At 42.6% G+C, this 23974-nt stretch overlaps 2 protein-coding genes across 2 annotated transcripts in view; one reads left to right on the top strand and one right to left on the bottom strand.

Annotated features, from left to right (window-relative positions):
- Nucleotides 1-58: 58 nt before the first annotated feature.
- Nucleotides 59-5665, bottom strand: LOC111953432 (U6 snRNA-associated Sm-like protein LSm5). The gene is made up of 5 exons (XM_023972685.2): nt 5556-5665; nt 2658-2753; nt 1743-1770; nt 1585-1657; nt 59-388 (listed from the first exon to the last, which is right to left on the bottom strand). Exons 1-5 carry the CDS (start codon nt 5599-5601, stop codon nt 356-358), a joined length of 276 nt encoding a protein of 91 aa, XP_023828453.1. The 5' UTR covers nt 5602-5665; the 3' UTR covers nt 59-355.
- A 1050-nt stretch (nt 5666-6715) lies between these two features.
- avl9 (AVL9 homolog (S. cerevisiase)) overlaps nt 6716-23974 on the top strand; it is a 30923-nt gene continuing 13664 nt past the window's right edge. Inside the window, exons 1-10 of the mRNA XM_023972682.3 lie at nt 6716-6950; nt 10689-10809; nt 17622-17710; nt 17961-18032; nt 19153-19242; nt 19413-19479; nt 19996-20036; nt 20272-20310; nt 20582-20651; nt 20794-21332. Of these exons, the coding sequence (XP_023828450.1) occupies nt 6867-6950; nt 10689-10809; nt 17622-17710; nt 17961-18032; nt 19153-19242; nt 19413-19479; nt 19996-20036; nt 20272-20310; nt 20582-20651; nt 20794-21332 (1212 nt within the window). The 5' untranslated portion in view covers nt 6716-6866. The remainder of the gene's footprint in view (nt 6951-10688; nt 10810-17621; nt 17711-17960; nt 18033-19152; nt 19243-19412; nt 19480-19995; nt 20037-20271; nt 20311-20581; nt 20652-20793; nt 21333-23974) is intronic.

The raw sequence follows: 23974 nt of genomic DNA, 5'->3' as shown, positions 1-23974 counted from the left end.
TGACATTCGTGTTGGTCTGTCTTGTCCTTTTAGGAGCTACAAATGAACACACTGGGGGTTGTTTATTTCCAATGACACTTGATTCTGTGATTTATTTATAAGAAAAAATGTGTAGTTCCACTACATGGTAAAAATGGTTTACATGTCAAAGGTCAAACCAACTGTTGCTCTGTACACACATTATCAAGGCTTCATTAGGGAAAACACTTGTTACAAAAATCTTCTCAAAACTGAAAGAAAGAACCCAAAATATAACATTATCACAAACTGGTTAAAGAAAGTACTGATGAGAAGGCAAGTATACATCCACAAGAACATAAAAAAATGTTTCAGAAAAAAACCTTTGCTTCTTTTTTCATACTTCAGGCCCTTCGCCTCCAGGTATGAGCTAGAACAGAAGAAGTAGTGACAATATATCATGCAGCAAGTGTTTGATAAGTTCAGCTTGAAATACCACTACCTGCGCCATCGAATTGCAAGAGGGCAGTCACGTGTATTTGCGAAGACAAGTTCAAATACCGGTGTGTGGGCTCGTGTGGAAGGAAGCATTACTGTTAATGAAAACAACCTACACTTGAACTTAATTGGTCAACTCCCCCAGCACCACTTTACATAATTTTGTATATTTTTGGGTTCCTGCGGTTCAGTGTTGTGGCACTCTAACTTTGCCCACTTAGAGCGCTATAAGAAAACTCAGTCACTAAAGATATGGGATAAAAGGCAGGAATTCAGTTGGTGAGGGATTAATATTGCACCATTCATGTTAGTAGAGACCTTGAAGAGTAGGAATATGAAAATAAATAGTTTAACTGCTATTTTTAATTTTTACATTTTGTCAGTAAAAGTGGTGGACTAAGAATAGGGTACATACATCTTTCTATAAAAATACCTATTTTGGTTCAAATATAAATTGTTGACAAAACTATATTAGGCAACATCAATTCGTTAAAGCACATTTAATGGCCAATAGGGTCAATTAATCAATATTCACATTTAAGGTCGACCTATAAAATAACTACTACAGTAATAAAAAAAACTGCACATTGTTAAGTATCTCAAAATGTAGTCTGAAGATGTGAAAGAACCTGGCTCATTTGAAATAAACTATTTTGAAGGACATTCCAGAAAACACCACCTGAAAATGCATTAATTTCAATGTAATTGAATATTCATGTTTGGACATACACAATTGCCACAATGTGACCTTAATATACAATGCTTAGCTAATACGTACCTATAAAAGCAGACCTAAAGTCATTTTTGTAATATTGTTGAAATTACAAAAAATGCTATGCAAATTGCCATTCGAGTATGGCATTGCTGGTATGACTGTTTGTCTTCTCAACCACCTGGTAGAGAGCTCTGTTGATTCCAAAATAAACATCAAGTAGAAAAAAAATACTATTGGAAGTTCATTTGAGTTGTTAGTAATAGGAATTTAAGGTGAAATAATTGTTTCAACATGTTTTTCAATTAGATAGTTAAAGGGTTAACCACTTATAAATCCATTGTCAAAACATGCTCTACCAGCCGGTTGAGAATAGGCTTAAAGTTAAGCAAGCAGCATGACCTCGTTACACCTACCATGGTGATGTTGTTGCCGTTGAGTAGGATCTGGTCCAGTTTGGTTATCCTTCTTCCCTCCGGTGTGATTTCACTAAAATACACAGTCATTAAGGAGAAGGATAAAACATGTCCAGAATCATCAGATCTGAAAGGATTTAATGGGTGAAAGTACTTACAATTCTGTCACGTCCTCCAACACCATGTCTGAAGCGGTGGGTGAAGGATCAACTGTATATTTACTGACAATATACACTGAACAGAAATATAATAGCATGTAAATCGTTCGTCCCATGGTACATGGGCTGAAAAAAGTGATATCAGAAATGTTCTATATGCACAAATTTGTTTACATCCCTGTTATTGAGCATTTCTCCTTTGCCAAGATAATCCATTCACCTGACAGGTGTGACATATCAAGAAGCTGATTAAACAGCATGGTCGTTACACAGGTGCACTTTGTGCTGGGGACAATAAAAGGTCACTAAAATGTGCAGTTTTGTCACACAGCACCATGCCACAGCTAACTGCAGGAATGTCCACCAGAGCTGTTGCAAGATAATTGAATGTTAATTTCTCTACCATAAGCTGCCTCCAACATCGTTTTAGAGAATTTGGCAGTACGTCCAACCGACCTCACATCCGCAGATGGCGTTGTGTGGGTGAGCGGTTTTCCGATGTCAACGTTGTGAACAGAGTGCCCCATGGTGGGGTTATGGTATGGGCAGGCATAAGCTAGACAACGAACACAATTGCGTTTTATCAATGGCAATTTGAATACACAAAAATACTGTGACGAGATCCTAAGGCCCATATTTTTATGCATCTGTTGGTCACATATACCATATCTGTATTCCCAGTCATGTTTAATCCATAGATTAGGGCCTAATGAATTGATTTCCTCATATGAACTGTAACTCAGTAAAGTCAATTAAATGATTGCATGTTGCGTTTATATTTTTGTTTAGCATAAATGACTACAGTAACAATGTTTGAATTGAATAGATTGCAAAACTACTGCTAAAGTGCAAAACCTTCATTAATATGAACGACAAATAATGTGACGTTTTGTAGGACATTTCCAGAAAGGATACTGACAAAATCATCGAAACCCAACAGGGTGCCGACAATTTCTTTGTCGTTTTTCATGACAATATGGATTCGGGAACCTATACATTTGTCCACGAGCTCTGGAAGAGAACACAAAGAGGATATGTTGAAATCACATGATTACTTGCATGACCTATATCTATCCTACTCTGCCTTTGTAAGGTCTTTGAAAGCCAAGTTAATAAACAGATTACCGACCATTTAGAATCCCACTGTACCTTCTCCGCTATGCAATCTGGTTTCAGAGCTGGTCATGGGTGTACCTCAGCCACACTCAAAGTCCTAAACGATATCATAACCGCCATCGATAAGAGACAATACTGTGCAGCCGTATTCATCGACCTGGCCAAGGCTTCGACTCTGTCAATCACCACATTCTTATTGGCAGACTCGACAACCCTGGTTTCTCAAATGACTGCCTCGCCTGGTCCACCAACTACTTCTCTGATAGAGTTCAGTTTGTCAAATCGGAGGGCCTGTTGTCCGTACCTCTGGCAGTCTCTATGGGGGTGCCACAGGGTTCAATTCTCGGGCCGACTCTCTTCTCTGTATACATCAATGATATCGCTCTTGCTGCTGGTGATTCTCTGATCCACCTCTACACAGATGACACCATTCTGTAAACTTCTGGACCTTCTTTGGACACTGTGTTAACTAACCTCCAGCTTCAATTCCATACAACTCTCCTTCCGTGGCCTCCAACTGCTCTTAAATGCAAGTAAAACTAAATGAATGCTCTTCAACCGATCATTGCCCGCACCTGCCTGCCCGTCCAGCATCACTACTCTGGATGGTTCTGACTTAGAATATGTGGCTCTATGGCCTATTTATTGCCTTACTTCCCTACTCTTCTACATTTGCACACACTGTACATAGATTTTTCTATTGTGTTATTGACTGCACATTTGTTTATGTGTAACTCTGTGCTGTTGTTTTTGTCGCACTGCTTTGCTTTATCTTGGCCAGGTCGCAGTTGTAAATGAAAACTTGTTCTCAACTGGCCTACCTGGTTAAATAAAGGTGAAATAAAAAAATAAAAGGGGATTTATGGTAGCCTTGAAAGACGCTAGAGGGCGCTATTATTCACTATCGTCTGGACTCAATGATACACTCATGTCCCCCGGAAACCACTTCGTACATAAAACATTCTCCATTCAGGCTGCATAGGTGTCGTTTCCTCAACGTGATTTAATGGTCCGCCAGCTTAAAAAAGGGGGAAATATGCCTACCGTCTTAATAAAACACAATTTTCCACCACCATTTTCGGATTTTCTGACAATTTACGAATGTTGCATACCAAGTTCAGCCAATCTTTTGTTTACCCTTGGCTGTGTTCAACATCGGGAAGTAGCATTAGTCACTCTAGCACAGTGGTGGAAAATAGTGTTTTATTAAGACAGTAAGCATATTTTTCAGTTTTGTTTTTCACCAACGGGCCTTTCAATCAAGTTAAGGAGGAAACCGACACCTTTGCAGCCTGAATGGAGGATGACTTATGTACGAACCGGTCGCCAGGGGACGAGTGTTTTACCGGCAGTGCAGATGTATGTATGACGTCATTGAATAATAGCGCCATCTAGCGGTTTTTAAGATGAACTTGTCAACCCCAGGTAGCCCAGTGGTTAGAGCATTGGGCCAGTAACCGAAAGGTTGCTAGATTGAATCCCTGAGCTGACAAGGTAAAAATCTATTGTTCTGCTCCTGAACAAGGCAGTTAACCCACTGTTCCTAGGCCGTCATTGTAAATAAGAATGTGTTCTTAACTGACTTGCCTAGTTAAACAAAGGAAGAAAAAAAAAGTTACTTTATTTGGCAGTTAAAGGTGCACTATGCAGAAATTGCTCCACCATTTCCTGGTTGCTAAAATTCAAATAGTTCACCTAATTTCAGTTTCTGACAAAACAAGCAAGCATAGTGTAGAGAATTATTGTACCATCGTCAAATATCTTTTCCATAACCAACATTTTTATTTTTCATCTGTTTGAAGCTGGTGTACAAAACCAAAAGACGCAATAACGAACAGGAAGCATAGAAATAACACAGAGACCAGATCTACCGCTTCTTAGATTGCTTTCAATGAGAATGACAGATCTATAACCCATTTCTATGGGAATTTAGTAGGGTCACCCAAAAAGTGACATATTGCAGCTTTAATATAGTCCTTTTTTATTTAATCTCTTGAGATGGGAAAACCTGTTTATGAAGTTGAACATATGCTCTTTATGACAATGTTAAAAAGAGGTGAAATCTTTTTCATATTTTTTTTAAACCAAATTACACTTCTCAAAAGGCACTGAATTGATGGAACGACCATGTTACCACAGAACAAAAATCGTTACATCTAACATGTAGAAATTGTTATAACATTTTGTAACATTAATTGAGGCAAAAAAAAAAGATGTGCAGCATGTGTCCCTCCCTTCTGAACAGTTTTAACGTTGGTTTGAAGTTTCTATATGATCAAAGAGTTATTGAAATTTGAATAGTTTGATCATGCACTTCGTTGATGGTCCCTAACTTGTTGCGTTGACCATGCGCTAGGCTGCCTACACCGTTGCTGTGCGATTATTTAAACTCGGGTCAGAATCGGGGAAAATTAAAACCTGTGAAATGTTGTACACATTTTTCTTTCATAAAGAGCCTAAGGTCTGTAGCTCAAATCGTTAACGAGCTACTGGTGTTTGAACGTCCGAATGTCGAATCTCAAACCAACTTTACCAGTGCTATACCTTAGCAATGCGGACATGCTACTGCTAACATGACTCCTGCATTTCATATCTGTCAAACCTGTAACTGTCGCAACACGACTTCAAGCGTTAACAACGTACTTGGTATCTGTAAAGCTAGCTGGACATTAAAATTATTAACAAAATCAAACAAACCAAGTGGGAGCAACTGTGATGGATTTGTAGCTGGGGTGGCCGCCATGTTTAGTTTGAAAAAGACGGAAGTAATCGACTGAAAAATGGACGATAGGAATCATCAGACTACAACAGTCGAACACAGACGGTGGTACCCGTCGTTGGGTGCGACGCAGATTCGGTCTGTCCTGCTGAGTCTTCACCCGACAAAAGTCCAGTGTTCATGTTGCAGCAGTGTGTAGGAGGGAGATTTCTAGATGTGAAAATGTGCAGAAGGGCATGAGACAAGGGAATGTCTATTATCGGTGGGAAAAGTGTGTGTTAACTGTAGGGGTGCCCATGGTGCTGGAGATCAGAGGTGTCCGGTGAGAGAAAGGCAGGTTGAGGTTGCCAGGATCAAAGTGGTACAGAAGGTGTCATATGCTGAGGCAGTGAAGAGTGTAGTAGAGGAAGATTGGTCCAGGGCGAGGGATCCTAACGATCCCTGTGAGTAGGCCATGGCCAAAAGAGAGTGATAGGAATAATATGTACTTCAGTAAGGTTGGGTTCTTTAGCGTTCATAGCCATGGTTATCAACTGTACTGCAGAAATGGAACGTAAATCACAGAACATAAATGTTGTGGTGGCAGCTGCAGAGAAGTACTTTGGGTGTACGAGATTTTACTGCAGAAGAGTTAGGTGTGTTTAATTAGTGTCCTGTCCTCACAGGCTGCCCCCCTGGTGTAGGATCAGATAGGGCCAAGTAGTGGAAGGTTGTAATGGGTGTAGGTTTCTTCCCTTTTCCTAACCTTTTTGTGTCACAGTGTAATGCATGTACACTCCAGAACAGTAGGCGGAAACACAGGGCTAGATAAGAGAAACAGATTAGTAAGGAGGCCGACCGGCCTTAAACTCCACTACAGTAGGTGGCGGTGTATGCACATTTCAGTTGGTTGCGATCCGCCAATACAGATTTAAAGAAGAATTGCACTCATTTCTATTTTTACTCCAGCGCTGCGCTGTTTTGTATTATGATAAATACATTTTTAAAGGAAATAATCATTTAATAGCCCAAACAGAACAGAAAAAAAGTTTACGTGATGCATTCAGTGGGCCAACTCATGTAAAACACTGGTGAAATCAATACCCAAGCGATGGCGCTACATTTGAGTGACGTCATCCTACTACTGCAACCTGACTGGAACAGACGAAGAGGAAGAGAAAATCCATTGCGTTGATTGTGTGACTGCGGACGTTGATTCGAGGAGCAGAAGCAGCACCGCCCGTTCCAACCCTGTTTACATTGATCTCTCAAGTGAAAAACAACACATAACTGCCCAAATATCTGCGGCCATGGAGTCGCATGGCAAAGGGGAACTCAAGGGACCAGTGTTGCATATCGTGGTGGTCGGATTTCACCACAAGAAAGGCTGTCAGGTACGTCAAGCTTGGGTGGCATGCTAACTAGCTCCTTGTGCCAGTTTTTTTTTCGTAGCAGAAAATGCACTGGAGAGCTGCTCCTACTAGGCTACACAACACGTCGAGCATTGGGTAATGCCTGAGTGAGGGTGCGAGTCAAATGGGTATTTGACTGATCAGCAACAACAACCCACCCAGGGACCGTTCCTGTTCTGTTCTACCGACCAGTGGTTGACAGACACACACTGCTGCTTGGAAGGAAGTCATTGGTCACTTGTTGCTTATGGAAGAGCACTTATGGGGTAGACCAGGAGGGAATTACTAACACAGCATCTTCTTTACATAGCTAACACAGTTGTAAACAATCAGAGACCACCTTGTTGGTTTACCTACAATTCATGGTAGTGCATGGCGAAGTTAGGCTTCATCACAACTATCTAGATTTATATGGGCCCAGAGGCACACTGATAACAGGCTTATATGTAAGAGATGGTATGATGCCTGTGCACCATGTATCAACTGCAATCAATGCCAAGTACTGAAACTGTGCATTCATTTGCACTTTTAACTGACATGAGATTTCATCTGAGATCTTGTCTCTCCATGGCTCAATAACTCACTCTTGGCCAGAGTTTTGTATTTCATCCTGCCAATGTTTGCACTAATTGCCTATACTGCCTCAGTTCTGTGACTGTTAAATAACCTATTATTGGCAAATCCAAAGAGATATCCACAGTCACAGCCTGCAATGTTGTAACTGTGGTTTTGGTTTTTAGGGATTAGGATAAAGTTTAGAGAGTCACTGTCAAGTGAAGGAGAGCTTGACAGACACGCTGCATATAATGTTCATAACAAGGCCTAAGGACAGTGTTTACACCTGGTTAGTAACCTAGTGAAAGGGTGTGTGTGTGCGAAATTAACAGGGACAAGAAGATTATTGCAATAAACTTGAGTTATTATCTACAGAGCTTCTGAAGAGGAGGGGCTATCCCTCCAGAGGTACACAAATAGGCCTGCAGTCTCCCATAAAGAACGGATGGGGAGATTTACTGCACATGTTTTCAACAAACACAATTTGCCCACAGGCCTTGCTGTATGTGTGTGAGTTATGCTCATTAGCTCCTGCTCAATAAAGTAGCCCAGCCTACTGCACGCACATAAGTCTTTATAATTTTTTAAAAAAATAACAGAAAATCCTAGGCTCCGACTTGTTTTGCATTGCAGCCACAGACTGGAAAAAATATTCTTCTTCAATTAAATTTATATTAGGCTCTGTCAGTTTCTGTTCCGTTAACGCCATCTTAGCCATGTCTTAGTGCCCTACCTTTAATGCACCACAGAGCCAACAGCCTGCTGCAAGAAGTTCAACAAGACAACAACGACCACTTTGTGTTCTGTTTCTTTGTTACTGGCTGCTCTCCACCTTACTGCCTGCCTGCCCCTTTGTCCTGAAGAAAGTCTGCCTATTTCAGAGCTCTCGGAGACCCAGCTGCTGCTCATTCTGACAGATGGATAAAAGGGGGTTGTGTGTGTGTGCGTGACAAACGGGCCCAAACCCACCCCCTTTCCCTTGTGATCACTAGCACCAAACCGGTTAAAAACAGACCAGACCAGACAGAGGATTTTCTTTGTCAGGTAATAGCCTAGGTGTTCGCTCGAGGGGTAGGCTGCATCTCAAATGACACTATTCCCTTTTATAGTGCATTACTTTTGACCAGAGTCCTAAGGGTGTCTTGTCAAATGTAGTGCACTATATAGGGGATATGGTGGAATTTGGGACACGGACAGGGAGGTGGAGTGGTATTGTCTTGTTACCTGATAGGAGACCTACTGGGTTAGACTGGGTATCACTAGATTAGGTTCTTGTCTTTCTGGCAGGGGGGCCTCGCTGACTTTGTCTCTCTCTTGCTTTTTCTCTCTGTCTATCAATTCATTTCAAAGAGGCTTTATTGGCATGAGAACATATGTTTACATTGCCAAAGAAAGTGAAATAAACAAAAGTGAGAAGAAACAAAAATCTCTCTCTCTGGGACCTGGGTAAAAGTAGTGCACTATATAGGGTATAGGTGCCATTTGGGATGCATCCTTGGTGTGGGGTATCTTAGAGCCTCACCCCCCTCCCCTCAGAACTGCAGTTAGGGAGAGAGAGACCTCTCTGTGGGGGTAGTTGTGTGGGTCCTACACCTCACCTGTTCTTTCGTGGCACTAGAGAGCCTAGATGACACCTGTCTGTCACGTGAGTGGCTCTGTCAATAGAGGGATCAATGATTGGTGTAGGGACTGGGGAGGGGACATGTGCTAAGGAGAGTGAGAGCTCTCTGGTTTCTATTGCTCCATGGTCAAAAGTAGTGCACTACATAGAGAATAGGGTGCCGTTTGGGGCTTACTCCCAGTTATTTTATTGCCTTTTTCTTAACTGCAAAAATATGGCCCTACAGTTTCACAATTGCAACAAATCATCCTGGACTTTTGATTTGCACAGCACCAATGGCATAATTCCTTAGCAAATGTAGCCAGTATAAATGAGCAATTGCATAATAATTGCACATTACATATTATGTACTATTTGCCAAGGTTGTGGTTATTTGGCCTTTGGCCTGACCAAAATAGTAAACACAGCCAGCAAAGTAATTGGTCGACCACCGGCACATTTGAGCAGTCTGTTCAACAAGGCAACCAGAAAGAAGGCACTGGCTGTCGATGGCTGGCGTTCAGAATGCCCATGGCCAAGAAAAACGTGTTCAAACATTCCTTCGTTCATTGTGCTGTTGGACTACTAAATGCAAAGTCAATTGTATCAGTACATGTACTGATCTATCCAGTGCAGTTGGGACAGCGGTCAGTTGTGAGTGAATGTATCAATGTCCTCTATGTTGGTCGTGTATGTAACATGATGGACTGACTGGTTTAAATGTGATGATGTACAATGTCCTCTATGTTGGTCGTGTATGTAACATGATGGACTGACTGGTTTAAATGTGATGATGTATCAATGTCCTCTATGTTGGTCGTGTATGTAACATGATGGACTGACTGGTTTAAATGTGATGATGTATTAATGTCCTCTATGTTGGTCGTGTATGTAACATGATGGACTGACTGGTTTAAATGTGATGATGTATCAATGTCCTCTATGTTGGTCGTGTATGTAACATGATGACTGACTGGTTTAAATGTGATGATGTATTAATGTCCTCTATGTTGGTCGTGTATGTAACATGATGGACTGCCTGGTTTAAATGTGATGATGTGAGAATGTATGTGTATGTGATCATTTTTTATGGAAGGTGATGCCAAAGAAACATTTCCATTCTGGATGGACAAAGTTGTATTCTATTTCCACCACAAAGCTACAGGCGTCTTGTTGAACAAGTTGATGAACAGCTGATAACAAACAGGACCTTGAACATGTTCCGCACAATATCTTGAGGATGCTGTGACTCATAGTCACATGATGATGAGTGTGAATAGCTCTCTTCATCTGTGCTACTGTTGTTATGCATGTTGTCCTTACTGTACACAGTGTATGAGCTATTATTTTCCCTAACAAATTAAGAGCCATATTTTCGAATTGTGTGCATTTGCCCTACTTGCTTTTAGTTGAGTCATTTTACTCCCTGGGCTATGCTAAGTCAATCTGGTCCTTGCCTAAGATAGCTAGTGTTTGAGTTTTGTGGGGTAGTAGGACGGATACTGGGTATTGTATCATTATTTTTGCTTTGTTTTCTCTCTCTCTCTCTCTCTCTCTCTCCTCAGGTGGAATACTCCTACCCTCCACTCATCCCTGAGGAGGGCCATGACAGCAACAACCTGCCTGAGGAGTGGAAGTACCTGCCTTTCCTAGCCCTGCCTGACGGGGCACACAACTACCAAGAAGGTACATAGGTTGTGTCCCAAATGGCACTCTATTCCCTTTATAGTGCACTACTTTTGACCAGGGCCCATAGGGTGCAATTTGGGATGCACCCAGTCACTTCAGCTTCTTTTCTTTCTTATCTGTCCATCTCTCCCACATTTGTTATTACACTGCTACTGATAGTTTCAACAAAATGTGGAGTGGAACATTCAACCCCTCTCTTTGCCCCTGCAAGACTGTTCTCAGCCAACTTACCTGGTAAATTGATAAGTTAAATAAATGAAGTAAAAATAATCTCTGCTGATGAGTCACCATTACCTCAGTGGAAAAATAGACTACATATCTTTGTCATCATGTTTGGCTTCGGTCTTAAAAGGCTACTGCTCATGTTAGAATGCAGAATCAGCAGGAAGGCTAGTTTTATAGCCTAGCTGTGGTGCAGTGGATGACTGTGATGGTGTTGCTCTGTTGGGTAGTGTTGCCCTGAGGCCCTCCATCTTGTCAAAGCCTCCTTCTGTTCATAATATCACTGAGGCCAACAGGCTGGCTCGTTAGTTAGCACTCATCATGTGATGTGATTTACCTTTGGTCTGCTGGCCTGCCTAGCTTGTTGTGTTGTAGTCAGTTGTACAACTGAATGTGTCTTCCGCATTGAACCCAACCCCTCTGAAAGAGAGGGAGTGAACAATATTGAAGTACGACTGAACCATAAAAGAAACTTCTCCTTTCGAAAACGTCCTATGTGGCATCGATACGAGTCAGAAACCGTTATTCTAGTGCCAAAATTGACTACAACGTGTAAATTGGATAATTTTGGTCATAAAGTCACTTGTCCAAAATGGAGATTTGTGAGATAATTATAAAGTAATTGTATGTCACAGAATGAAGGGTACCGTAACACTTTTCCGTTTATTTCAATCCTGGCCACATGCTCACATGCTCACAGATGGCAACACCCAAGTAATCATCAATTCGCAGCACAGCTGCCCAGTACCCGATCTTAATGCCCATGGTCAATTTTAATTGTATTCGTATTTATTATGGATCCTCCTCTTCCTGGGGTCCAGCAAAATGAAGGCAGTTTATACAATTTTAAAAACATTACAATACATTCACAGACCATGTGCCCTCAGGCCCCTACTCCACCACTACCACATATATACAGTACAAAATCCATGTGTCCATGTGTGTGTAGTGCATATGCTATCGTGTGTGTGTGCATGTGTCTGTGCCTATGTTTGTGTTGCTTCACAGTCCCCGCTGTTCCATAAGGTGTTTTTTTTTATCTGTTTTTTTAATAAAATTTTACTGCTTGCCTCAGTTACTTGATGTGGAATAGAGTTCCCTTTAGTCATGGCTCTATTTAGTACTGTGTGCCTTCCATTGTCTGTTCTGGACTTGGGGACTGTGAAGAGACCTCTTGTGGCATGTCTTGTGGGGTATGCATGGGTGTCCGAGCTGTGCCCCAGTAGTTCAAACAGACAGCTCGGTGCATACAACATGTCAATACCTCTCATAAATACAAGCAGTGATGAAGTCAATTTCTCCTCCACTTTGAGCCAGGAGAGATTGACATGCATATTATTAATATTAGCTCTATGTGTACATCCAAGGGCCAGCCGTGCTGCCCTGTTCTGAACCAATTGCAATTTCCATAAGTCCTTTTTTGTGGCACCTGACCACACGACTGGACAGTAGTCCAGGTGTAACAAATCTAGGGCCTGTAGGACCTGCCTTGTTGACAGTGCTGTCAAGAATGTAGACCAGGTTCTTATCATGGACATAGTTCTCCACATCTTAGCTACTGTTGTATCAATATGTTTTGACCATGACAGTTTACAATCCAGGGTAACTCCAAGCAGTTTAGTCACCTCAACTTTGCTCAATTTCCACATTATTTATTACAATATTTTGTTGAGGTTTAGGGTTTAGTGAATGATTTGTCCCAAATACAATGCTTTTAGTTTTAGAAATATTTAGGACTAACCTATTCCTTGGCACCCACTCTGAAACTAACTGCAACTCTTTGTTAAGTGTTGCAGTCATTTCAGTCGCTGTAGTAGCTGACATGTATAGTGTTGAGTCATTTGAATACATAGGCATTCTGGCTTTCCTCAAAGCCAGTGGCAATTCATTAGTAAAGATTGAAAAATGTAAAGGGCCTAGACAGCTGCCTTGGGGAATTCCTGATTCTATCTGGATTATGTTGGAGAGGCTTCCATTAAAGAACACCCTATGTGTTCTGTTAGACAGGTAACTCTTTATCCACAATATAGCAGGGGGTGTAAAGCCATAACACAAGTTTTGCCAGCAGCAGACTATGATCGATAATGTCAAAGGCCGCACTGAAGTCTAACAAAACAGCCCCCAAAAATCTTTTTATCATCAATTTCTCTCATCCAATCATCTGTTGTTTGTGTAAGTGCTGTGCTTGTTGAATGTAATTTTCTATAAGCATGCTGAAAGTTTCTCAATTTGTTTACTGTAAAATAGCATTTGTATCTTGTCAAACACAATTCTTTTCAAAAGTTTACTATGGGTTGGCAAAAGGCTGATTGGTCGGCTATTTGAGCCAATAAAGGGGGCTTTAGCATTCTTAGGTAGCGGAATGACTTTTGCTTCCCTCCAAGCTTGAGGGCACACACTTTTCTAATAGGCTTAAATTGAAGATGTGGCAAATAGGAGTGGCAATATCGTCCGCTGTTATCCTCAGTAATTTTTCATCCAAGTTGTCAGACCCCGGTGGCTTGTCATTGTTGACAAGACAAAAAAAAAATAATTCACCTCTTCCACACTAACTTCACGGAATTTAAAATTACAATGCTTGTCTTTCATAATTTTGTCAGTTAAGCTTGGATGTGTAGTGTCATCATTTGTAGCTGGCATGTTATGCCTAAATTTGCTAATCTTGCCAATTAAAAAATCATTAGTGGTTGGCAATATCAGTTGGTTTTGTGATTTAATGAGCCATCTGTTTCAATGAATGGTGAAGCTGAGTTTGCCTTTTTTCCCAGAATTTCATTTAAGGTGCTCCAAAGCTTTTTCTATCATTCTTTATTTCATTTATCTTGGTTTCATAGTGTTGTTTCTTCTTCATCTTCTTTTTATTCAGTTTAGTCACATGATTTCTCAATTTGCAATAAGTTTGCCAATCGGTTGTGCAGCCAGACTTATTTGCCATTCTTTTTGCCTCATCTCTCTCAACCATATTCTTTCCCCCATTCAATCCACGGGGATTTAACAGTTTTTTGTCATTTTCTTAATGGGTGCATGCTTATTAGCAACTGGTTTAAGCAATTTCATAAATGTGTTAAGTGCAGTGTCTGTTTGCTCCTCATTACACACCACGGACCAACAGATATTCTTTACATCAATAACATAGGATTCACCACAAAAGTTATTGTACACTATATTAGGCCCAGCCTTTGGAACTTTGGTTTTCCTAGATATGGATACAATATTGTGATCACTACATCCAATGGATTTGGATACTGCTTTCAAGAACATTTCTACAGCATTAGTAAAGATGTGATTAATACATGTTGACGATTTCATTCCTGTGCTGTTTGTAACTACCCTGGTAGGTTGACTGATAACCTGAACCAGGTTGCAGGCACTGATTACAGTTTGAAGCTTTTTCTCGAGTGGGCAGCTTGATGAAAGCCAGTCAATATTTAAATCACCCAGAAAATATACCTCTCTGTTGATATCACATACATTATCAAGAATTTCACTCATGTTATCCAGATACTGACTGTTAGCACTTGGTGGTCTGTAGCAGCTTCCCACCAGAATGGGCTTTAGGTGAGGCAGATGAACCTGTAGCCATATTGCTTCAACAGTATTTGACATGAGATCCTCTCTAATCTTTACAGGAATGTGGTTCTTAATATAAACAGAAAATTTGGTTTGACATTCAATATCCCTATGAGGCTATTTGGGAACCATCAGTAAATTACACAATGTACATGGGACAATATATTTTTAAATGTCAATAGCTCACATTTCAATGACTTTAATTTCTACAATTGAAAGTTGCATTGAGGTTTTAATCTACAAATATTGAAAGCATATAAAGAGACAACTAAAAGGTGTGCAACATTAAAATATTGTCCCATTTACATTGTGTAATTTATTGACAGTCCCTAACTAGCCCAACAGATCAGCTATCCAAAGTCAAACCCATTTTGCCACAAAGTACACACCTGATGATTTGAAGCTAATTGGAGAAAAAAGTTCTCTAGCTTACTAGCTAGTCTAAGCTACTTCCAGACACAAGACCTAGTTAGTGTTTAAAGTTCAAATCAAATGTATTGGTCACATACACATGGTTAGCAGATGTTATTGCGAGTGTAGCGAAATGCTTGTGCTTCTAGTTCCGACAGTGCAGCAATATCTAACAAGTATTATCTAACAATTCCACAATACCTAATAAGCACAAATATATGTAAAGGAATGGAATACGAATATATAAATATATGGATGGGCAATGTCCGAGCGCATAGGCTAAGATGCAATAGATAGTATAGAATACAGTATATAAATATGAGATGAGTAATGCAAGATATGTAAACATTTTAAAGTGGCATTATAAAAGTGGCTAGTGTTCCATTTATTAAAGTGGCCAATGATTTCAAGTCTGTATGTAGGCAGCAGCCTCTGTGTTAGTGATGGCTGTTTAACAGTCTGATGGCCTTGAGATAGAAGCTGTTTTTCAGTCTCTCTGTCCCAGCTTGGATGCACCTTTACTGATCTCGCCTTCTGGATGGTAGCAGGGTGAACAGGCAGGGGTTCGGGTAGTTGTTGTCCTGATCTTTTTGGTCTTCCTGTGACATCGGGTGTTGTAGGTGTCCTGGAGGGCAGGTAGTTTTCCCCCGGTGATGCGTTGTGCAAACCGCACCACCCTCTCTCTCTGGGACCTGGGTAAAAGTAGTGCACTATATAGGGTATAGGTGCCATTTGGGATGCATCCTTGGTGTGGGGTATCTTAGAGCCTCACTCCCCCTCCCCTCAGAACTGCAGTTAGGGAGAGAGAGACCTCTCTGTGGGGGTAGTTGTGTGGGTCCTACACCTCACCTGTTCTTTCGTGGCACTAGAGAGCCTAGATGACACCTGTCTGTCACGTGAGTGGCTCTGTCAATAGAGGGATCAATGATTGGTGTAGGGACTGGGGAGGGGACATGGATATGGTGCTAAGGAGAGTGAGAGCTCTCTGGTTTCTATTGCTCCATGGTCAAAAGTAGTGCACTACATAGAGAACAGGGTGCCGTTTGGGACGTGCTCCCAGTTATTTTATTGCCTTAACTGAACTGCAAAAATATAGCCCTACACAATCGCAACACATCATCCTGGACTTTTGATTTGCACAGCACCAATGGCATAATTCCTTAGCAAATGTAGCCTGCGGTTGTGGGCGGTGATACAGTTGCCGTGTACCAGGCGGTGATACAGCCCGACAGGATGCTCTCAATTGTGCATCTGTAAAAGTTTGAGGGTTTTAGGTGACAAGCCAAATTTCTTCATCCTCCTGAGGTTGAAGAGGCGCTGTTGCGCCTTCACCACACTGCCTGTGTGGGTGGACCATTTCAGTTAGTCAGTGATGTTTACGCCGAGGAAAGTTATCTGAAAGGGTGAGTGACTGTAACTGTGTATTGTTTTGGCAGAACGATTCCCACGTTCGAACACATACACAAAAGACATCCACATCAAATCACCCTTCCAAAACGCAAATCTCATTCCGTCGCATTTCCTAATGAGGAGAATTGAAACCTAGGCTAAATCAGGTTCAGCCCCCCCTTTAAGAAGTTTGTTATAGCCATAGAATTAGAATCTCATTCTTGTTCTGTGGTTATAGGTCCTACATACAGCTTTAGGAGACTGAGTATTAGCCTAATTACACTCCCAATATTTTTCAGTCCTCAGCTATTCCTTATTTCACACTGTAGGCCCAGTGTGTGTGTTTGTTCAGCGGCTGCTTGCTTGAAGGATGCAAATAAACCCTCTGTGACGCAGTAGATTTTATTACTGAGCGATTCTGCTGCAGTGCAGTCAGGCTATAAAAGCAACAGCATCAACAACACGAGACAGACTCGTGCATGGGATGGCAGAGTTCATGGGAGTAGAGCAGCTTAGTGCTACTGGGGAGGGAAATGCACAAGGCAATACAGCTGTGGCCCATCCTGACTGCTTGGCCCTGCCTGCTTAATCACTCACTGGCCTTGTAGAGATGTGATGGGTTCTTGGTTGCTGCTGTGTTCCTGTAGCTATCGGAGTCAGCCTTACAACATTAGAAAACCACTCCCTCATCATCATGGCCGTTGGTCCAGAGGCGACCCAACCTTTTCTCATCAAATCGAATGAATTTCCATTGCTCCTTGTATCCACATACAATCCACAGTAGACAAGGGACAACCGTTTCCTCCTTTTTTATGTTGTCCTCTTGATGCTCCTATTAGCTTTATGTAACTGTAATAACTGTCAAATGCTTGGAATCTCTTGTCAGGTTATTGAAGTCACAGATAGTTCAGTTATGTTTTAATGCCACAACAACAGATGTTCAGTCTACTGTGTAATTTGAATTTGCCAATGCAGAAATGATTGTTGCATGCTTCATTGGCTAATTAACCATCAGCCTAATTAAATAGAGAGAACAGTAACGGTCCAGAGATGTTATATGTAATTAAATGTTTACATTTAATCAACTTTGGCAGATCCCGAGTGACCTACAGTCAGTGTAGTTAACTAGCCTAAGGTTTGTAGGAACAACAACCACACATCACATTTATTGCAAGAAGATCCTTCTTCGAAATAGCCGTTGCTGTTTTGTTTTGCAGACACCGTGTACTTTCACCTCCCTCCTTTCAGTGGAGCAGATATGAAGTGTGTGTATGGAGTCTCCTGCTATCGCCAAATAGAGGCTAAGGTTGGTTCCCCGTCGTGGCACTTTAATATTCAAGAGACACAGCTATTCGTGTCTTCTGCTGCTTTACAGAAAATAAAGCAGAGTAGTGTCTCTTCTTTGCTCTCTCTGTGGTTATGTTTGCTGACTGTTTGCTGACTGTTTGCTGACTGTTTGCTGACTGTTTGCTGACTGTTTGCTGACTGTTTGCTGACTGTTTGCTGACGTGCCATTAGGTGTAGGCCTCAAAACGTTGGTTGTTTTTCCTTTTCAGTCCCTGAAGGTCCGACTGGCTGACGTCACCAGGGAGACGGTCCAGAAGAGCGTGTGTGTCCTCAGTCGAGTGGTGAGTCGGCTAACATGTGACAAGGTTGTGAGAAAGGAAGGAAGAGGTCTAGAAGCAGGGGGAGATGGGAGTGTCTGCCTCGTGGTCCTGTTTAAAAATATATATATATATATATTTAACTAGGCAAGTCAGTCAAGAACAAATTCTTATTTACAATGATGGCCTACTGGGGAACAGTGGGTTAACTGCCTTGTTCAGGGGCAGAACGACAGATTTTTACCTTGTCAGTATCCCCAGGATACTCCTGTTTGTCTGATGACGTGTGTTGGCGGTTTGAGACTGGGGGCTGGAGTAGGGGCTGGGGGATCTCTCTGGGAAAAGGTCTCCTGGAGCACTCTGACTTTGTCCCAAATGGCATCCTATTCCCTATTTTTTTAAATATAAAAAAATAAATAATAATACACTACATAGGGAATAGGGTGCCATTTGGGACGCAGACTGTGACCCCTGGGGGTCAGTGGACAGCTCCCATAATTCAGTTACGGAACAGCTGACAAGGCAGGAAGGGGCACGCTTCCTTGGGTAATGAGAGCTGGTATGGTGGAGGAAACACCAGAATCATTGACTGTGTAGGCTGTTTTAAATTCTTTTCCAGGATAAGTCATTAGAATTTAGTTTTTTTATTAATCTTGTCACCAAAACTGTGTTTATAGTGTGTATACTGTAAATCCCCACAGGACAACAGTCAGTGAGTGAAGTAGCTTATATAACTTGGAGGTTAATGTTGTTGTTAACAATGTTGATGTCTGGCTCTCCCGAGTGGCGCAGCAGTCTAAGGTACTGCATCGCAGTGCTAGAGGCGTCGCTACAGACCCGGGTTCAATCCCGGGCTGTATCACAACCGGCCATGATTGGGAGTCCCATAGGGAGGCGCACAATTGGCCCAGCGTCGTCCGGGTTAGGGGAAGGTTTGGCCGGGGGGCCTTTACTTGGCTCATTGCGCTCTAGCGACTCCTTGTGGCGGGCCGGGAGGCTTGCTGGCTATTTCTGGTCAGGACTAAGAGAAGTTGTTTCGCTTCCTCACATAAACAAATTGACAGGTGCTAATCACCACACACTAGGCTGGGCTGACTGCCCTCACTCACTCACTGATGAGTGTTTCTCTCCTCTTCCTCCCCAGCCTCTGTACGGTCTTCTTCAAGCTAAACTACAGCTCATCACACACGCCTACTTTGAGGAGAAAGACTTCTCACAGATATCCATATTGAAAGTGAGTTTTTTGAGGTTTGAATCACAAAGGCTTGAATCACTTTCTTCTTTGATTTGTGACCTTTTGTGTTTATGAAACATTGAACTTAGAACCTTAACTTTTCTCTCTCTCTCGCTCCCTCTCTGACTGTCTCTCTTTCTGTCTCCTTCTCTCTCTCCCTCCACCTGTAGGAGTTGTATGAACACATGAACGGTTCTCTGAGAGGAACGGCTCTGGAGGGATCACAAGTGTTCCTGGGTAAAATTGTCCTGCTATTCTATCTGGCTCCAACACTAGGTGCATTGCAAATTACACCTTATTCCCTATTTAGGCTGCCATTTTGGGACACAGACCAGGGCTGTGGAGCATGTCAGTCTCTCACTCGCAATCTGCTCTCACTAAAATGACTGCTGTTGAATGATCCTGTCTGTGGTGTCTGTCCTAGATTAGCCATAGAAATCTGTCAGTCAGGTGTGTCATTGTGTCACTTGTTATGGTGTTCAGATCAGCTTACAGAAAGAGGACTGTCCTATTTGAGGATGTCTTCGGTCTTCTTTTTTGTGTGACATTGAGTAACGCCCCAAAACATGTGTTGTGCGTTCCAAATTGTGCCCTATTCCCTATATAGTGCACTACTTTTGACCAGGGCCCATAGAGCTCTGGTAAAATAAAACACTATATAGGGTGCCATTTGGGACGGCAATTCACACGTATGATAAATGTCCTCCTTCATGCAAATGTCACGTACTTGATGCACACATTTTCTCCCGACAGGTATGTCACCAAGAGATTTAATACTGCACTTTCGACACAAGGTAAATTCATGTGTTTTGAGGCAATCAAATGGCTTGTAAACATCTAGATTGCGTACCAAATGGCATTCTGTTCCCTATGTAGTGCACTACTTTTGACCAGAGTGCCTTGAACTGAGCCCTATGTACCCTGGTCAAAAGTAGTGCCCTATAAAAGGAATAGAGTGTACCCTGCCCAGATTGGTAGTTAGTTGTTGTGGTGTTGTTGACATGCTTCTTCTTTCATTCACCCACTTAGGTTCTTATTCTCTTCAAACTGATTCTGCTGGAGAAGAAGGTGAGGATTTCAATTATATCTATCTATCACCACAATGGGGAATTACTTTGGGCATGTGAGTCATCAACAACAACATGACAGCATATCATAAATGACACCACACACAGTGACTTCATAGCAAGATAGCACCGCGTCAGTAATCATCATCATACCACAAGACAATACCGGCATAACTCCCTCTAGGGGTTTGTAGTCAGAATACATGGCCTTACTGTTTGTGTGTCTGTCTCTGTCTGTCTCTCTCTGTGTGTGTGTGTGTTTCCTCTTGCAGGTGCTGTTCTACGTATCTCCAGTCAACAGACTGGTAGAAGCTCTGATGACTGTACTGTCACTGTTCCCAGGTGAGCACCAGCATAGAGGTCCTATCATTATGATTCTACATACTCTACTCATGCCCCCTTAGTTTTTCCTCTGGAGTGTTTGTTTCTTCTTCATCATGGGGGTTCAAAGGTCAAACCTCATGTTGTGTGTTCATTCCTCTAGGCATGATAGAGCACGGCCTGGCCGACTCATCCCACTACCAGCCCAAGAGCAGTGTCTCAGAGGACATCAGCCTGCTGGAGTGTGTGTCGGGGGCTGAGGAGTTTGTCTCTGTCTCTGTCACTGACATCACCAACGCTACCCTGGAGTTGGTAGGGGAGGAGGGTTTCGGTGAGGACCAGACTACCACCACCTCCACGGAGGCCTCACAGCGGACAGCCTCACCCCCAGACACCTCCACCCCAGCTGGGGCTAGCACAAACCTCAAGCCCCCCTCCCGTACCTCCCCAGACTCGTCAGAGAGCGACTGGGAGACACTGGACCCTAGCGTGCTGGAGGACGTTCCAAAAGACTCTGAGACAGGGGGTTTAGGTTTGGGGGTGGAGCACCCAGAGACGTTTGACCCAGAGCCAGGTGTCCCCATCACAGTTCAGCCCCAGGGCCAGTCAGCAGGGCAAGGGGGGCAGGTGGCTGTCACTCAGGGCCTAGTGTCAGGCCTGGAGGAGGACCAGTACGGACTGCCACTTGCCATCTTCACCAAGGTATGTTTTTTGGGGGGTATTTTGACTTTTTATTGATCGATGGATGAGAATATGAGATGGGGAGATGGATGAGAATATGAGATGGGGAGATGGATGAGAATATGAGATGGGGAGGTGGATGAGAATATGAGAGTATTAGATGGGGAGATGGATGAGAATATGAGATGGGGAGATGGATGAGAGTATGGATGGGGAGATGGATGAGATGAGATGATGAGAGGATGAGATGGGAGATGGATGGGGGAGTGGATGAGAATATGAGATGGGGAGGTGGATGAGAATATGAGAGTATGAGATGGGGAGATGGATGAGAGGGATGAGATGGGGAGATGGATGAGAATATGAGATGGATGAGAGAATGAGATGGGGAGATGGATGAGAGTATGAGATGGGAGATGGATGAAATATGAGATGGGGAGGTGGATGAGAATATGAGAGTATGAGATGGGGAGATGGATGAGAGGATGAGATGGGGAGATGGATGAGAATATTGAGATGGATGAGAGTATGAGATGGGGAGATGGATGAGAGTATGAGTGGGGAGATGGAGGATTGAGATGGGGAGATGGATGAGAATATGAGGATTGGGGAGATGGATGAGAGGATGAGATGGGGAGATGGATGAGAATAATGAGATGGATAGAATATGAGATGGGAGATGGATGAGAATATGAGATGGGGAGATGGATGAGAATATGAGATGGGGAGATGGATGAATTATGAGATGGGGAGATGGATGAGAATATGAGAATGGGGGAGATGGATGAGAATATGAGATGGGGAGATGTTGAGATGGGGAGATGGTGAGAGGATGAGATGGAATGAGCATATGAGATGGGGAGATGGATGAGATATGAGATGGGGAGTGGATGAGAATATGAGATATGAGATGGGGAGAATGGATGAGAATATGAGATGGGGAGATGTATGAGTGGGAGATGGATGAAATATGAGATGGGGAGGTGGATGAGAATATGGAGTATGAGATGGGGAGATGATGAGAATATGAGATGGGGAGATGGATGAAGTATGAGATGGGGAGATGGATGAGTGGGGAGATGGATTGGAGGATGAGATGGGGAGATGATGAGAATATGAGATGGGGAGGTGGATGAGAATATGAGAGTATGAGATGGGGAGATGGATGAGAGATGGATGAGATGGATGAGAGGATGAGATGGGGAGATGGATGAGAATATGAGATGGATGAAGTATGGATGGGGAGATGGATTGAGAGATGAGATGGGGAGATGGATGAGAATATGAGATGGGGGAATGGAATGAGAATATGAGAATGGGGGAGATGGATGAAGATGGGAGATGGATGAGAATAGAGATGGATGAGAAATATGAGATGGGGAGATGGATGAGAATATGAGATGGGGAGATGGATGAGATTATGAGATGGGGAGATGGTGAGAATATGAGATGGGGAGATGTAATGAGGGAGATGGATGGAATGAGTGAGATGGGGAGATGGATGAGAATTGAGATGGGGAGATGATGAGATATGAGATGGGGAGATTGGAGAATATGAGATGGGAGATGGAGAGAATATGAAGTGGGGAGATATATGAGAATATGAGATGGGAGAGGATGAGATATGGATAGGGAGATGGATGAGATAATGAGAATATGAGAGTATGAGATGGATGAGAGGATGAGATGGGAGAGGATTGAGATGGGGGATGGAGAGAGGATGAGATGATGAGAGGATGAGATGGATGAGAGTATGGAGATGGGGGAGATGGATGAGAATATGAGATGGGGAGGTGGATGAGAATATGAGAGTATGAGATGGGAGATGGATGGAATATGATGGGAGATGGAGAGATGGGGAGATGGATGAGAGTATGAGATGGGGAGATGGATGAGAAATGAGATGGATGGAGATGGATGGAATATGAGATGGTGAGAGATGGATGAGAGGATGAGATGGGGAAGATGGAATGAGAATGAGATTGGATGAGATATGAGATGGGGAGATGGATGAGAAATGAGATGGGGAGATGGATGAGAATTGAGATGGGATGTATGAGATGGGGAGATGGATGAGAGGATGAGATGGGGAGATGGATGAGATGGGAGATTGAATGATAGTATGAGATGGGGAGATGGATGAGAGGAATAAACACAGAAAGGGAGTGGGTGGAACGAGGGGATCACACATGACCTGGAGGCAAGTGTTCGGAGCGGCAACACTATGATTAGACCAGCCTCTCACCACAGTTATGTTGGACTGTTCCTAGAAAAGGGCCAACATGCATGGGATACAATTAAGAATGGGGGGGGTAACAATTGAGGAAGTGGCGAAACCAAACTACTAGGGGTGCAGCTAGACAACTGCTTATCATGGTCATATCAAATAACTAACCTCTGTAAAAAAAAGATATATATATATTAAACTGATGACATGATCAGAAGGATAGCTAAATATTTACCAGGAAGATTCTTAAGCAAATAACACAAGCATTAATTGGGAGTCAGGTAACTACTGTTCTTGTGGTCTGGGGAAATGCATCATCAAGTGAAGTTAGGAGGCTGCAGATTGCACAGAACAAAGCAGCAAGAATTGTTTTAAAGGTGGAGATATGGTTCTTCGTTTGCAGTCATGTGCAATGCTTTTGGTTGGTCATCAATCA

This window comes from Salvelinus sp. IW2-2015, linkage group LG27 (genome assembly GCF_002910315.2).
Source record: "Salvelinus sp. IW2-2015 linkage group LG27, ASM291031v2, whole genome shotgun sequence".
Lineage (NCBI taxonomy): Eukaryota > Metazoa > Chordata > Actinopteri > Salmoniformes > Salmonidae > Salvelinus > Salvelinus sp. IW2-2015.
Note: the sequence above shows the minus strand (reverse complement) of the source record. Positions and strands in the feature narration are given on the sequence as shown.

Excerpts from the sequence above, each read along its gene's own strand:
- LOC111953432 (XM_023972685.2), bottom strand. The coding sequence starts at position 5,601 with ATGGCGGCCACCCCAGCTACAAATCCATCACAGTTGCTCCCACTTG. Across the intron at positions 1,771-2,657 it reads GGGTTTCGATGATTTTGTCA|ACATGGTGTTGGAGGACGTG; the intron begins GTATCCTTTCTG and ends CCACCGCTTCAG. Across the intron at positions 1,658-1,742 it reads TTGGAGGACGTGACAGAATT|TGAAATCACACCGGAGGGAA; the intron begins GTAAGTACTTTC and ends TGTGTATTTTAG.